Source organism: Aquarana catesbeiana, linkage group LG01 (assembly GCF_042186555.1).
Source record: "Aquarana catesbeiana isolate 2022-GZ linkage group LG01, ASM4218655v1, whole genome shotgun sequence".
Classification (NCBI taxonomy): Eukaryota; Metazoa; Chordata; class Amphibia; order Anura; family Ranidae; genus Aquarana; species Aquarana catesbeiana.
In genome coordinates, this window is record NC_133324.1 from 826,086,570 (window position 1) to 826,102,094 (window position 15,525).

At 44.4% G+C, this 15,525-nt stretch overlaps 1 protein-coding gene across 2 annotated transcripts in view; it reads left to right on the forward strand.

Moving 5' to 3' along the window:
• The window catches only part of CNGA1 (cyclic nucleotide gated channel subunit alpha 1), a 114,668-nt gene that overhangs the window by 18,219 nt on the left and 80,924 nt on the right, over positions 1 to 15,525 (forward strand). The window contains exon 2 of one of the 2 annotated variants that reach the window (XM_073608481.1): positions 7,216 to 7,310. The exons of the other annotated variant lie outside the window; for it this stretch is intronic. Coding sequence (XP_073464582.1) covers positions 7,216 to 7,310 — 95 coding nt within the window. The remainder of the gene's footprint in view (positions 1 to 7,215; positions 7,311 to 15,525) is intronic. 2 annotated transcript variants of the gene reach the window in all.

Below are 15,525 nucleotides of genomic sequence, written 5' to 3' on the forward strand. Positions count from 1 at the left end.
TGTCCAAATTGGGCCCAATTAGACATTTTCCCTCCCTAGTGTCATGTGACTCGTTAGTGTTACAAGGTCTTAGGTGTTAATAGGGAGCAGGTGTGTTAAATTTGGTGTTATCGCTCTCACTCTCTCATACTGGTCACTGGAAGTTCAACATGGCACCTCATGGCAAAGAACTCTCTGAGGTTCTGAAAAAAAGAATTGTTGCTCTACATAAAGATGGCCTAGGCCAGTGATAGCGATCCTTGGCACCCCAGATGTTTTGGAACTACATTTCCCATGATGCTCAACTACACTGCAGAGTGCATGAGCATCATGGGAAATGTAGTTCTAAAACATCTGGGGTGCCAAGATTCACCATCAATGGCCTAGGCTATAGGAAGAATGCCAAGACCCTAAAACTAACCTGCAGCATGGTGGCCAAGACCATACAGCAGTTTAACAGGACAGGTTTTACTCAGAAAGGGCCTCGCCATGGTCGACCAAAGAAGTTGAGTGCATGTGCCCAGCATCATAGCCAGAGGTTGTCTTTGGGAAATAGATGTATGAGTGCTGCCAGCATTGCTGCAGAGGTTGAAGGGGTGGGGGGTCAGCCTGTCGGTGCTCAGATCATACGCTGCACACTGCATCACATTGGTCTGCATGCCTGTCATCCTAGAAGGAAGCCTCTTCTAAAGATGATGCACAAGAAAGCCCACAAACAGTTTGCTGAAAACAAGCAGACTAACAACATGGATTACTGGAACTGAGACCAAGATAAACTTATTTGGTTCAAATGGTGTCAAGCGTGTTTGACCAGGTGAGGAGTACAAAGACAAGTGTGTCTTGCCTACAGTCAAGCATGGTGGTGGGAACCATGTCTTGTGGTCTGATGAGACCAAGATAAACTTATTTGGTTCAGATGGTGTCAAGCGTGTGTGGTGGCAACCAGGTGAGGAGTACAAAGACAAGTGTGTCTTGCCTACAGTCAAGCATGGTGGTGGGAGTGTCATGGTCTGGGGCTGCATGAGTGCTGCCAACACTGGGGAGCTACAGTTCATTGAGAGAACCATGAATGCCAACATGTACTGTGACATACTGAAGCAGAGCATGATCCCCTCCCTTCGGAGATTGAGCCGCAGGGCAGTATTCAAACATGATAACGACCCCAAACACACTTCCAAGATGACTACTGCCTTGCTAAAGAAGCTGAGGGTAAAGGTGAAGGACTGGCCAAGCAGACCCCAGACCTAAACCCTATTGAGCATCTGTGGGGCATCCTTAAATGGAAGGTGGAGGAGCGCAAGGTCTCTAATATACACCAGCTCCGTGATGTCATCATGGAGGAGTGGAAGAGGACTCCAGTGGCAACCTGTGAAGCTGTGGAGAACTCCATGCCCAAGGGGGTTAAGGCAGTGCTGGAAAATAATGGTGGCGACACAAAATATTAACACTTTGGGCCCAATTTGGACATTTTAACTGAGGGATGTACTCACTTTTGTTGCCAGCGGTCTAGACATTAATTAGTGTGCTGAGTTATTTTGAGGGGACAGCACATTTACACTGCTATACAAGCTGTATACTCACTACTTTACATTGTAGCAAAGTGTCATTTATTCAGTGTTGTCACATTAAAAGATATAATAAAATATTTTCAAAAATGTGAGGGGTGTACTCACTTTTGTGAGATACTGTAGTTGAAGTAGGGTACGGCCAGGTTACAGAAAGTCCCAAATAAGAAGAAGCAGGGGAATCAATGGGCATGGGCTGGACTGGCATAACTGGTGCAGAGGCCGACTGAATCGCATCGCCAGGTGTAGTGACTAACTGAATCACATCGCCAGGTGTAGCAACAGTGGAACTTGTGAACAAGTTAGCCTGGCTGTGCATCCAAGGGAGTTTAGGGACAGGCAAAGGTAGGGGTAGTCCAGGGGGCTTGACTTCTGAGGACATAGAGGAGGTTTCCAAACAGAGCTCAAGGCTGCAAGACAGCGGGTACGTTTGGATTCTAGAGAAGATTCAGGCTGTGGCAATTGGCACGAGAGGTGGACTGTATTCAATAAACTTGTCAGCGTTTTTTGCTTTAATAGAGTCATATAAAGGCACATGGTTATGCAAACTGGAATCATACTTGGAGAAATGGTCATGATCCGGATCCAAATAGGACTGTAATAAAGGCACATGACTGGTACTGGCCACACAACCTGAAAAGGGTCTGTGCACCTTAGTCACAGGAATCTGTAGACAGTGTTATAGGTCCCTATCAATGAAATTGCTGGCAGCACCAGAATCTGTAAAAACTGAGAGGCGGTGAGAAAACTTGGCAGAGCTAAGTTGTGCAGGAACAAAGTTTATCTCCGAGGAAAACTGACACACTATAGTCTATAGAAGCAGACCCCACCCGCACTAGACTCTTGGCATTTCTCGGCTTATTAGGGCAGCTGGCGACAAAGTGGCCATGGTTGTCACAGTATAAGCAGAGTCCTTGAGATCTTCATCTGGCCTTTTCCCCCAGAGGATAAATGGGTAGCATTAATTTGCATGGGCTCATCCTCCAGGAGAAGTTTAGTGGGCTCAGGAAGGGTTGATGAAGAAAAGGAAGTAGGCGGCGTACTGGGGGGCAACCTCTCGGTACGCCTTTCCCGTAAACGCCTTTCTATTCGAATGGCTACTTGCATGGCTTCATTCAATGACTTTGGTTCAGTGTAGTGTACTAAGGTGTCTTTGATGAAGTCTGATAAGCCTAACCTGAACTGGCTTTTTAGAGCTGGGATATTCCACCCTGAGTCAGGTGCCCAGTGGCGGAAATCAGAACAGTATTGTTGAACGGTGCGTTTACCCTGACGTAATGACCTAAGGTTAGCTTCAGCTGAGTGGGCACAGTCAGGATCATCATAGAGTAAACCTAAGGCCTTGAAAAAAGCATCAACTGACCCTCTGGCTGGGTCATCTGCGAGGAGACTAAAAGCCCAAGACTGGGGATCCCCCTGCAACCATATAATAATCTGGCTGATCCGCTGTGCTTCAGAACCAGAGGAGTGTGACTTAAGCTTAAAATATAGCATACAACTATTTTTAAAGTTGGAAAACATATGGGGGTCATCAGAAAAACGATCAGGTGGGTTAACTTTGGGCTCTGGCTCCTGCGTTACTGCTGGAGGTGCGTTTACACGCAAAGACAGTTCCTGAACTTGGCGTGTCAGTTTGCAAATTTTCTCAGCAAAAAAACGAGTGTGTACGACTGTGTATTCTCCATCTTTACAGAAATTGTATTTTTTTTTGTTAAAGGCTTGTGATAATGTCACGTATACCCCAACGCAGGTGGTCAGACACTATGGCTGACTATTGTGTGCTTCACCTATAGCAGCCTCCTTTCCCATAAGGCAAGCAGGCCTACCAGTACTTGGTTGCCCCCAGGACTTATACACAATGCTATAGTGCCTGGCCACCATGCCAGGGCAGGCGCAAACTAAGCAAAGCAAACAGGTACAGTAAAACCTTGGTTTGAGAGCAACTTGGTTTGAGAGCGTTTTGCAAGACAAGCAACATTTTTTAAAAATTTTGACTTGATATACAAGCGATGTCTTGATATACAAGTAGTGTCATGTCACAACTGAGTATAAAAGAGAAGAGAGGCGCCTCTAAGTGTAGCAATATGGTTACATTTAATGAAGGTACAGCATTTAGTAACTCACATGGTTGATGATTAAATAGGCACATCTAAGTATGCAGGCAGCCGGGGTAAAGCTTTCCACATAGACCATCCTCCGCACCGCCATCTACGTCATCCCTTCCATGCTGTGCTCCACAAGCGGTTCAAGCCCAGCTCTCAGATCGCTCTACGGCAGGGTAGTCTTCCCGGTCACGATTGCCAGCTGACATCGGTGAGAGCCGGCGGTGCGGGGGGGTCGGTCTATGTGGACAGCTTTACCCCAGATGCCTGCATACTCTGCCTCTTTTAATCATCAACCATGTGAGTTGCTAAATGTTGTACCTTCATTAAATGTAACCATATCACTACACCTAGAGACGCCTCTCTTCTTTTTTATACTCTGTAGCTCCTGCTGGATTTTGCTTCTAATCCCCTTGTGGAGTATAAATAATTAGGAAAAAAGTCCTGCGAGCCACAATGTACCTAATGCTTAGACACTAACACTACTCAGCTGCATACGTTAAACACGTCTCATATATTGTGCAAAAATAAAAAGCAAAAGAAAACAAGTTGTGCTAAAGTGTGCTATGCTAATAAACCAAAATATGTGTATGTCCATGGACATGAATGGAAATATATTGTGACACATAAAAATTATTATAGTGATAATAATAACAAGCCCAATATTGAAACACAACATTAAATAAAATATAAATAAGCTCACTAAGGTACAGTATATACAACCAATACAACCTTATATTAGAGTGCAAAATGTAAAATCAATTCAAACAAGCATGCTACAGTGAAAACAAAATCTTATATAAAAAATATATATATATTTCCAAATGTGCTTGGTGCCACACAATGCATCTGAACAAACAGTCCTCAATAGAACAATAAAAATATGGTGAAATCAGGTAAATCAATATCAGAAAAATGTGCTTAAGTGTCCAATGATGTTATTTTCCAGCGTGCTCATAAATTTTCTTTGTGATGCAAACCATGATTTGGTGCAATCCAGCGCCCCCCAGGAAATATGCTCACCTCAGGGCATGTGACTCAGCTGCTAACTAAGTCAAAACATGCCTTTGAACCACCCCAGGGCTCAATACAGGTCACTGGATATCAGGTTCCAATGCCATATGCAAAAATATATAAGGAAAAAACGCTTGATGGTGTGATATCGTTTTCGTAATTTTATTAAATCAATAAAAAACTCTCCCCAAATGGGGTACTCACAATCTCAAGGTACGTCAGTGCACCACTCTATACAAAACGTGCAATCAATGAATCGATGAAGGAGTATGGTGTGCGTCCCATCTGTGACAGATCCACAAACTCTCGTTCCGTCCTGGCCCCTCCCTAGCAACACAGCACAGCACTTACATAATTATTATTATTATTATTATATAGGATTTATATAGCGCCAACAGTTTACGCAGCACTTTACAATATAAAAGGGAGACAATACAGTTATAATATAATGAAAGAAAAATGTGAAGGTGTTCTGTAACTGGATGTTACATTGAATTTAAAACCTTTTCTGCTGAAAATACTTAAAGTGGATGTAAACCCGAATTTTTTTTTTTTTTTTTTTTTTTAATGTCATAATGTAGAGTATAAGATTTCCTATCATTTGAGCCCAGTCTAGCCACAAAGAGTTAATCCAGCTCTGAGCAATCCTCTTTTATTGTTCAGGGAGATAAAACTTGACAAACAGAGAAACATTTTTCAAATCCTCCCCCTTGCTGTGAGTGACAGGTGATTTACATATCTTGTGCACTAGCCTAAGACATGCATTATTTTTTTAATTCCCTCCCCCACTCCTTTCTTCAGCAGCTCTGCAAGGATTGGCTGTTCCAGATCTCAGCATGATTTGGCATGCTGAAGTCATGTAGTTACTTTCCTGTCTTTTCACTGGATGTTAGAGATCATAGCAGAAGTTCAGTGTTGGAAATACACAGGAGAAAATGCATATTGACAAGGGGAGTGTAGAGGTGGGCGGGGAGTCTACTGACATCACAACTCCACCCACCAAGCTCCAGACAACAGACCCACCCACAGAATATAACAGACAGAGGGGAGACATTTGACAGGTAAAGATACATGCAGGAGTCATGTATATCCTTATAGATAACCCCTATGGCAGTAGTTTACAAAGGATGACATTGGGTTTACATCCACTTTAAGCACAGCACACTCAAAGCCCTATACAGTGTTTTATACTAAGGAAGAGTGAAATGTTGTACTGATGCAGAATGATGCACTGAATGTTTTCGTATGAAAACTGCTGCAGAACTGTAAATGCAATTAAAGAGGAACTGCAGTCTGCTCATATAATCTGTAATAAAAACATCTTTGATATTCTGAAGCGTCCCTCCAACCACTTTGCTTATTATTTTATATATACTGTGATTCTGTACTTGCCAAATATGCTGCAGAAATCTCCCTTCACTGAGTCTGGCTGCAACCATTTTAACTGTGGGCAGTTGAAATTGCTGCCTGCTTAGTTCCTGGACTTACACAGTGACATACCTCCAGCTCTGCAGCTCTCATTGGCCCTCTTATGACTTATCCACCCTCCCTTCCTGGTAAACTCTCAGGAGAGTAAGAGAGAGAGCTGTGCATGATGTCTTAAGCCTAGGCTTTTTACCAGACAAGAAACAGAAAGTGGGATGTATAAGGTATTTACTGGCAGAAAAAAAAGAAGTTTCTGGTTAAGAGAAGTCATGTGGTCTGAATTACTTATAAAGAGAGAGTGTGCTTTCACAGTGTTTTGGAGAACTGGGGAAGCAGTGTACAATACTAGCTAACCTTTGTGGTTATGACCTGAGGAGAGACAACAAAGAGGAGCAGCTTGGGAGAGGGAGAAGTGGTGGCTGGTAATAGAGGTTCTGTATGTGTAGCTCAGTACTTGGTGCCCCCCACCGAGCGACTGTGAGGCCTGCTGCAGACTGGAACTCTCCTAGGAACAGGGGCCTGGAACCACATATTGCAAGGTCTTACAAACTAAGTGCAGTGGCTTCCCTCTTTGACTTTGGGCTAAACATGAGTAAGAAATGTAGTGCGTTGTGAGAATCTGGCGGAGGACAATTAATGCTCTGTGCTGTTACCCTCAAAATACCTCAGTAGTCAGTGCCAGGACAGGTGTAGATATTTTTGTTTGTGTGGTCTTGGGATGAAATTTGAGGTGGTGCTGAACCCACATGTTAAATAACACAAATCAATCAGCATGCATTTCCCACATGCTAACAAAGGTAGCTCAGGTGCAAGGAGTGGCACAAATTCCTCACTGGTATAGTGCCTTGAAAAAGTATTCACACCCCTTGAGATTTTCCACATTTTGTCATGTTACAACCAAAAACGTAAATGCATTTTATTGGGATTTTATGTGATAGACCAACACAAAGTGGCACATCATTGTGGAAGGAAAATGATAAATGGTGCATTTGTATTCAGCCCCCTGAGTCAACACTCTGTAGAACCACCTTTCGCTGCAATTACTGCAAGTCTTTTTGGGTACAGTATGTCTTTACTAGCTTGGCACATCTAGAGAGTGAAATTTTTGCCCATTCTTCTTTGCAAAATAGCTCAAGCTCTGTCAGATTGGATGGAGAGTGTCTGTGAACAGCAACGTTCAAGTTTCGCCACAGATTATCAATTGGATGTACAGTATCTCACAAAAGTGAGTACACCCCTCACATTTTTGTAAATATTAAATTATATCTTTTCATGTGACAACACTGAACAAATGACACTTTGCTACAATGTAAAGTAGTGAGTGTACAGCTTGTATAACAGTGTAAATTTGCTGTCCCCTCAAAATAACTCAACACACAGCCATTAATGTCTAAACTGCTGGCCACAAAAGTGAGTACACCCCTAAGTGAAAATGTCCAACGTGGGCCCAAAGTGTCAATATTTTGTGTGACAAACCATTATTTCCCAGCACTGCCTTAACCCTCTTGGGCATGGGGAGTTCACCAGAGCTTCACAGGTTGCCACTGGAATCCTCTTCCACTCCTCCATGATGACATCACGGAGCTGGTGGATGTTAGAGACCTTGTGCTCCTCCACCTTCCATTTGAGGATGCCCCACAGATGCTCAATAGGGTTTAGGTCTGGAGACATGTTTTGCCAGTACATCACCTTTGCCCTCAGCTTCTTTAGCAAGGCAGTGGTCATCTTGGAGGTGTGTTTGGGTCGTTATCATGTTGGAATAGTGCCCTATCCAGTCTCCGAAGGGAGGAAATCATGCTCTGCTTCAGTATGTCAAAGTACATGTTGGCATTCATGGTTCCCTCAATGAACTGTAGCTCCCCAGCACTCATGCAGCCCCAGACCATGATACTCCCACCACCATGGTTGACTGTAGGCAAGACACACTTGTCTTTGTACTGCTCACCTGGTTGCCACCACACACACTTGACACTATATGAACCAAATAAGTTTCTCGTGGTCTCATCAGACCACATGACATAGTTCCAGTATTCCTTAGTCTGTTCTTAGTATGTCCTTAGTCTGCTTGTTTTCATCAAACTGTTTGTAGGCTTTCTTGTACATCATCTTTAGAAGAGGCTTCCTTCTGGGACGACAACCATGCAGACCAATTTGATGCAGTGTGCGGCGTATGGTCTGAGCACTGACGGGCTGATCCCCAACCCCTTCAACCTCTGCAGCAATGCTGGCAACACTCATGCGTCTATTTCCCAAAGACAACCTCTGGATATGACACTGGGCACATGCACTCAACTTCTTTGGTCGACCATGGCGAGGCCTGTTCTGAGTGGAACCTGTCCTGTTAAACAGCTGTATGGTCTTGGCCACCGTGCTGCAGCTCAGTTTCAGGGTCTTGGTAATCTTCTTATAGCCTAGGCCATCTTTATGTAGAGCAACAATTCTTATTTTCAGATCCTCAGAGAATTCTTTGCCATGAGGTGCCATGTTGAACTTCCAGTGACTAGTATGAGAGAGTGAGAGCGATAACTCCAAATTTAACACTCCTGCTCCCCATTCATTCCTGTAAAGAAGCTCTTTACAGGCGCTATGCAGGCGCTATTTTTAGCGCTATAGCGCCTGTAAAGTGCCTCAGTGTGAAAGCAGTCTAATGCCCTGTACACACGATAGGATTTTCCGACAACAAAACCATGGATGTTGGCTCAAATTTGTCTTGCATACACACGGTCACACAAATGTTGTCGGTAATTCCAAACGTCAAGAACGCGGTGACGTACAACACGTACGATGAGCCGCGAAAAATGAAGTTCAATAGCCAGCGAGGTTCTTCTGCTTGATTCTGAGCATGCGTGAACTTTTGTGCGTCGGACTTATGTACACACGCTCGGAATTTCCGACAACAAGTTTTGTTGTCGGAAAATTTGAGAACCTGCTCTCAAACATTTGTTGGCAGAAATTCCGACAACAAATGTTCTATGGAGCATACACACAGTTGGACTTTCCTTCAACAAGCTCACATCCAACATTTGTTGTCGAAAAATCCTATCGTGTGTACACGACATAATAGTTGTCCTGTGGACAGATTCTCCCACCTGAGCTGTGGATCTCTGCAGCTCCTCCAGAGTTACCATGGGCCTCTTGGCTGCTTCTCTGATGTATGCTCTTCTTGCCCGGCCTGTCAGTTTAGGTGGACGGTCCTGTCTTCGTAGGTTTGCAGTTGCCATACTTTTTCCATTTTCGGATGATGGATTGAACAGTGCTCCGTCAGATATTCAAAGCTTGAGATATTTTTTTATAACCTAACCCTGCTTTAAACTTCTCCACAACTTTATCCCTGACCTGTCTGGTGTGTTCCTTGGCCTTTGTGATACTGTTTGTGCACTAACAAACCTCTGAGGGCTTCACAGAACAGCTGTATTTATACTGAGATTAAATTACCCACAGGTGGACTCTATTTACTAATTAGGTGACTTCCGAAGGCTATTGGTTCCACTCGTTTTTTAGTTTTTAGTTAGGGGTATCAGAGTAAAGGGGGCTGAATACAAATGTATGCCACGCTTTTCAGATATTTATTTGTAAAAAAATTGGAAAACCATTTATCATTTTCCTTCCACTTCACAATTATGTGCCACTTTGTGTTGGTATATCATATAAAATCCCTGAAAAATACATTTACTCTTTTGGTTGTTACATGACAAAATGTGGAAAATTTCAAGGGGTATGAATAATTTTTCAAGGCACTGTATGCTGGATGCTGGTACAGGTGAATGAGAGCTACATGCCGAGTGTCTGGTGTGTGAAATCCCCTTGGAAGATGATAGGAAGAGAACTGTCTCTGGAGTTGCAGATGCAATTGCAGAATACAGTGTAGTGCACCCTCTTAAGGGCCACAGATGAACTGGGGTCCCCCACCCTGCACAGCCAGACACAGCAAATTTTCACAGGCACTTCAGAGACAGAAAACAGTCCATAACTTTGTTTATTTGTGGTTTATTGAGGGTTAGTAACTTGGATGGGGATGGGAAATTATGGGATGCCCACTTGACTACAGCAACAGCAATTTAGCAACATCTTCAGATCTTTACGTTGTAGCAAAGTATAATTTTTTCAGTGTTGTCACCAGTGCCGATCCTGACCTCCCTGGGGCCCTAAGCAAAATTCTGCTAAAGGGCCCTCTACCTGACCCGTGATTACATCACACCCCCCCCCCCCTTACATCAGGGTCCCCAGAGAGCTTCCCCTTACATCAGGGTCCCCAGAGAGCCTCCCCTTACATCAGGATCCCCAGAGATCCCCCCTTACATCAGGATCCCCAGAGAGCCCCCCCCTTACATCAGGGTCCCCAGAGAGCCCCCCCCTTACATCAGGAACCCCAGAGATGCCTTCCGTACATCAGGGTCCCCAGAGAGGCTCCCCTTACATCAGAGTCCGCACAAAGGCCCCCCCTTACATCAGAGTCTGCACAGAGGCCCCCCTTACATCAGAGTCCGCACAGAGGCCCCCCCTTACATCAGAGTCTGCACAGAGCACAGAGGCCAGAGGCCCCCCCCTTACATCAGAGTCCGCACAGAGGCCCCCCTTACATCAGAGTCTGCACAGAGGTCCCCCTTACATCAGAGTCTGCACAGAGGCCCCACCTTACATCAGAGTCCGCAGGGAGCCCCCCTTACATTAGAGTTCGCACAGAGTCCCCCCCTTACATCAGAGTCCACACAGAGGTCCCCCTTACATCAGAGTCCGCACAGAGACCCCCCTTACATCAGAGTCTGAACAGAGGCCCCCCCTTACATCAGAGTCCGCACAGAGGCCCCCCTTACATCAGAGTCTGCACAGAGCCCCCCCCCTTACATCAGAGTCTGCACAGAGGTCCACCTTACATCAGAGTCCGCACAGAGGCCCCCCTTACATCAGAGTCCGCACAGCGGTCCCCCTTACATCAGAGTCCGCACAGAGGTTCCCCTTACATCAGAGTCCGCACAGCAGTCCCCCTTACATCAGAGTCCGCACATCGTTCCCCCTTACATCAGAGTCCGCACAGAGGCCCCCCTTACATCAGAGTCCACACAGAGCCCCCTCCCCCCTTACATCCGAGTCTGCACAGAATTTCCACTTACACTTCCACTTACTTCAGATTGGAGCTCCTGTGTTCTGACGAGAAAGATCCCCTCGGCGGATAATGACCCCCCTGTACTGCGCAGGCGCAGCGCTTGCGCAGTATGAACAACAAGAGAGCCGCAGAAATAATCCGAAGCTGAACAGCCGTGAGTCAGCTGTACAAGGCGCCTGCGCAATGAGCAGGACATTGTGCCCGACGCTGGTACACACTCCCGATGCTCAGCTGTGTATGTTCGGCTATTTTCGGTGGCTCGGTAGTGCTTCGTACTGCGCAAGCGCGGTGCCTGCGCAGTACAGGGGGGACCTTTTTTCTGCAAGACACTGGGAGCAAAGCCGATCCGCCCTTGGGGGCCCCACCACAGCGGCGGGGCCCTACGCAGCTTGCGTAGTGCGCGTATAGGGCGAATCGGCTCTTGTTGTCAGATGAAAAGATATAATAAAATATTTACAAAAATGTGAGGGGTGTACTCAATTTCCAAACAACAATTTGATAGTACACAGTATTTGAAATATGTGTGTGTTATGCTTCTGTAACTAGGCCTGCGTATAACAATCTCAAAGGCCCCATAATGCTAATCCAGTTAAAGTCTAGCCAGATCACTGTCAGACATGCCTGTAAATCCGGTCAGAAGATGACAGGTGCCTATGTGATCACTTGGCCTAATATGGCACACTTATAAAACTCCAGTATCATACTTCCCCACTTTATACTGAAAGATGTCCCTCTTTCTCAATTTAGAAAGTATGTAGGTAAAGAGCAAACTCTTTCCATACTTCCAAAAAAATTAATAAGCAAAATATTATTGCCTAAACCCACATGCTTTTTTCAAAATTCTTTCCTTTGTATTAGTCTTTCAAAATAACAAATGTAATCATTTAGGTATCATTCACACAAGCGGCAGAGGGGTAATGAATACAGTCATTCCGCATTTTTACAACTCCTGATTAGGGATGAGCCAAACACCCCCCGGTTCGCACCAGAACATGCAAACAGGCAAAAATTTGTGCGGCCATGCAAACACTGTTAAAGTCTATGGGACACGAACATGAAGAAACAAAAGTGCTCATTTTAAAGGCGTGTATGCAAGTTATTGCCATAAAAGAGGATGGGGACCCGGGTACTGCCCCAGGGGACATGTATCAATGTAAAACATTTTTTTAAAAACAACCGTTTTTTCAGGAGCAATGATTTTAATAATGCTTAAAGTGAAACAATAAAAATTAATATTTCTTTAAATATTGTACCTGGGGAGTGTCCTTAGTATGCCTGTAAAGTAGCGCATCTTTCCGATGTTTATTACAGTCCCTCAGCAAAATTACATTTCGAAAGGAAAAAAATGTCATTCGTGGCTGTAATGTATTGCCAGATCCCGGCAATATAAATGAAAAACCATTGAAAAAATGACGTGCGGTCTCCCCAGTTCATACCAGGCCCTTTGGGTCTGGTATGGTTATTAAGGGGAACTCCACGCCAAAATGTAAAAAACAATGGCTTGGGGGTCCCCCCAAAATCCAAACCAGGCCCTTCAGGTCTGGTATGGATTTTAAGGGGAACCCCCTGCCAAAATTAAAAACAAAATGGCATGGGGTCCCCCCCAAAATCCATACCAGACTTTTATCTGAGCATGCAACCTTCCAGATTCCAGCCTCCTGCCCGCAGACCCCCACAACCACTGGGCAAGGGTTGTGGGGATGAGGCCCTTGTCCCCATCAACATGGGGACAAGGTGCTTTGGGGGAGACCCTAAAGCACCCCCCCATGTTGAGGGCATGTGGCCTGGTACAGTTCAGGAGGGGGGCACTCACTCGTCCCCCCCTATCCTGATCTGCCAGGTTGTATGCTCGGATAAGGGTCTGGTATGGATTTGGGGGGGGTGGCCCACACCATTTTTTTTACATTTTGGCACAGGGTATATTTATATATACACTAGACTGAATATATTAAATACACTGCCTGCAAGCCACTAACTAACCTGACTGCCTAATTTAACTCAATCTATCCCCATCCACACACTATACACGGCTGCTATGTAAGCAGCCTTATATAGTGCGGGGCATGGACTTAGTCCCCCTGAGCCATGATTGGCCAAAGGCACCCTGCCTTTGGCCAATTATGGCTCTTGCAGCAGAGCGTGCTGTGATTGGCCAAAGCATGCTGGTCAGGTGCTTGCTTTGGTCAATCTCGCAGTGCATTATGGGGCGTTCTGTGGCACTTGAATTCCCCGCGAATGCCCCATATGTTCGGTTCGTTTTAGAACAAATGGACACCCGCGGGCTCATCCCTACTCCTAATTGTCCACTAGCAAGTTAATATTGCTGGTAGACACATCTTTAAACACATTGCTGTGGCCATGTTGCAGCAAACTGTATACATGTCACTTTTGGCAGGCAGTACTGCCAAATATGTTCATGCAAGTGAATGGGACCATAGGAGGTGGACCCATGTCCAGGAGGTGACATATCGCCTCCAAGCAGCCTGGTAACTGGTGTGAACAAGGTCAGAGAAACAGAGGGAGTCCTTCCAAATGAGGGACAGTTGAGATATGGGCAAAATGGGGATATTTCCATTATTAATTTTAATGTTTTTCAGTGTAGAAATGTGAAAGAGAGAAATTAGGGTATCAAGAGGGGGAAATATATCAGCACAAGAAAAGGGAAAGGTGAAAGAAGACAAGTGAAGATAAGAGAAAAAATGGGGGTGGGTCGATGTGAGCGTGAATCTAAGCCAGTGCTATTTCTAATATCAATTTTTGATTAAAGTTTATATGAATCCCAAAACAAAAATGGAATATATTGCAGCTTACCAATAGGGTGACTTGAATTTAGTTATCTTTTAAGATCCACATATTGATAATTCAGAAAGATGCATGGGATTTTGTTTAAGTCAAATAAGTAAAATAAAACCTGATTAAAATTATAACATGAGAATCAGGTCTTTAAAATCTTTTAAAGAAAGTATTTGACACTAAGGATGAGCTAAGGTTAAGGCTGAACTCGGCTCAGCTCTAACCCGCGGAAAGCTGTCACATGATAGCAGGCCGCTGGCCCAATGAGCTGCTGCTGAAGAATTCCTTGCCCTACAGTCAAACATAAGAAAGGAGTGGAAATGCCAGGGACATCAAAGACTTAAAGTGGATCTAAACCCTCCTCTTCTTTACAGAGTAAGCTGCCATCTTAGCCATGTAGCCATATTAGGCCAATGATGTCACCAGCATCCTACCCCTTTGGTATATGCAGGTGAAGGCCAGAGAAAACCACAGCTGCAGCTGGTGGCCTCCTGTCATGTACAGTTTGTGCCCGAATTCTAACTTACCCTTATTTTCCACCTTGGAGCTGATTCATTGGAATTGAATAAAAAATGGACACAAAATTGCAATTGTTAAAGCCTATCTCCAGGTTTACTGTCCTTTTAAATAGTTTGTTTGGGTCAAGCTGACCCAAATGAGCTATTTACTGTACTAACAGATGCACTTGCTGGGCATGCTGTAAAAAAACTGTATATAGCCTTCGCTACATAGAGTATGCAGCACTGTGCTTCGACAGTGGGATGGAAACTTCCCATCACATGCTCACAACAAAATATAGTCAGGTTGAGTGCTGTTCAGCCATTCACGGGAAGCTTTGTGTTCCATGAATGAATATAAAGTTTTCTCTGACTGGCTGAGGTGGATTTGTTTAGTTTGTTGAGGTCTTATGCCCCGTACACACGGTCAGATTTTCCGATGGAAAATGTCCGATCGGAGCGTGTTGTCGGACATTCCGACCATGTGTTTGAGAGCAGGCTATAAAATTTTCCAACAACAAAATCCGATCGCGTCAATTCCGACCGTGAGTGGCCAGTTTCGACGCAAAAAGTGCCACGCATGCTCAGAAGAAATTCCGAGATGGAACAGCTCGGTCTGGTAAAGTTAGCGTTCGGAATGGATACAGCACTTTCGTCAGGCTGCAATGTAAAAAATGGTTTAATACAGCGCACTCTCTTCTTCTTTATAATGTGAGAAGAATGAAGTAGTTTTGCTGCTGATATTCACACAGACTTCTCACAAACTTTTTTCATTATTATTTATCGGGATTCTCTCAATATATTTTGATTTGTCACATCTGACCAAATTTCTTTTTTGTTGTTTTATTTTTGTTTTTTGTTTTTTTCAAGGCTGTTTTTTTTTGGGGGGGGGGTTTGTATTTTTTTCAAGGCTGATCTTTGTTTTATTTTAATTTTAGTTTTACTCCATAATATTTTTGTGAGTGTTTTGTGTGTCAAGTTACCACAACACCATTGATATCTTGTATTATTTAATCTCAAGGAGATTGTTTGGTGTTGGTGTCCCT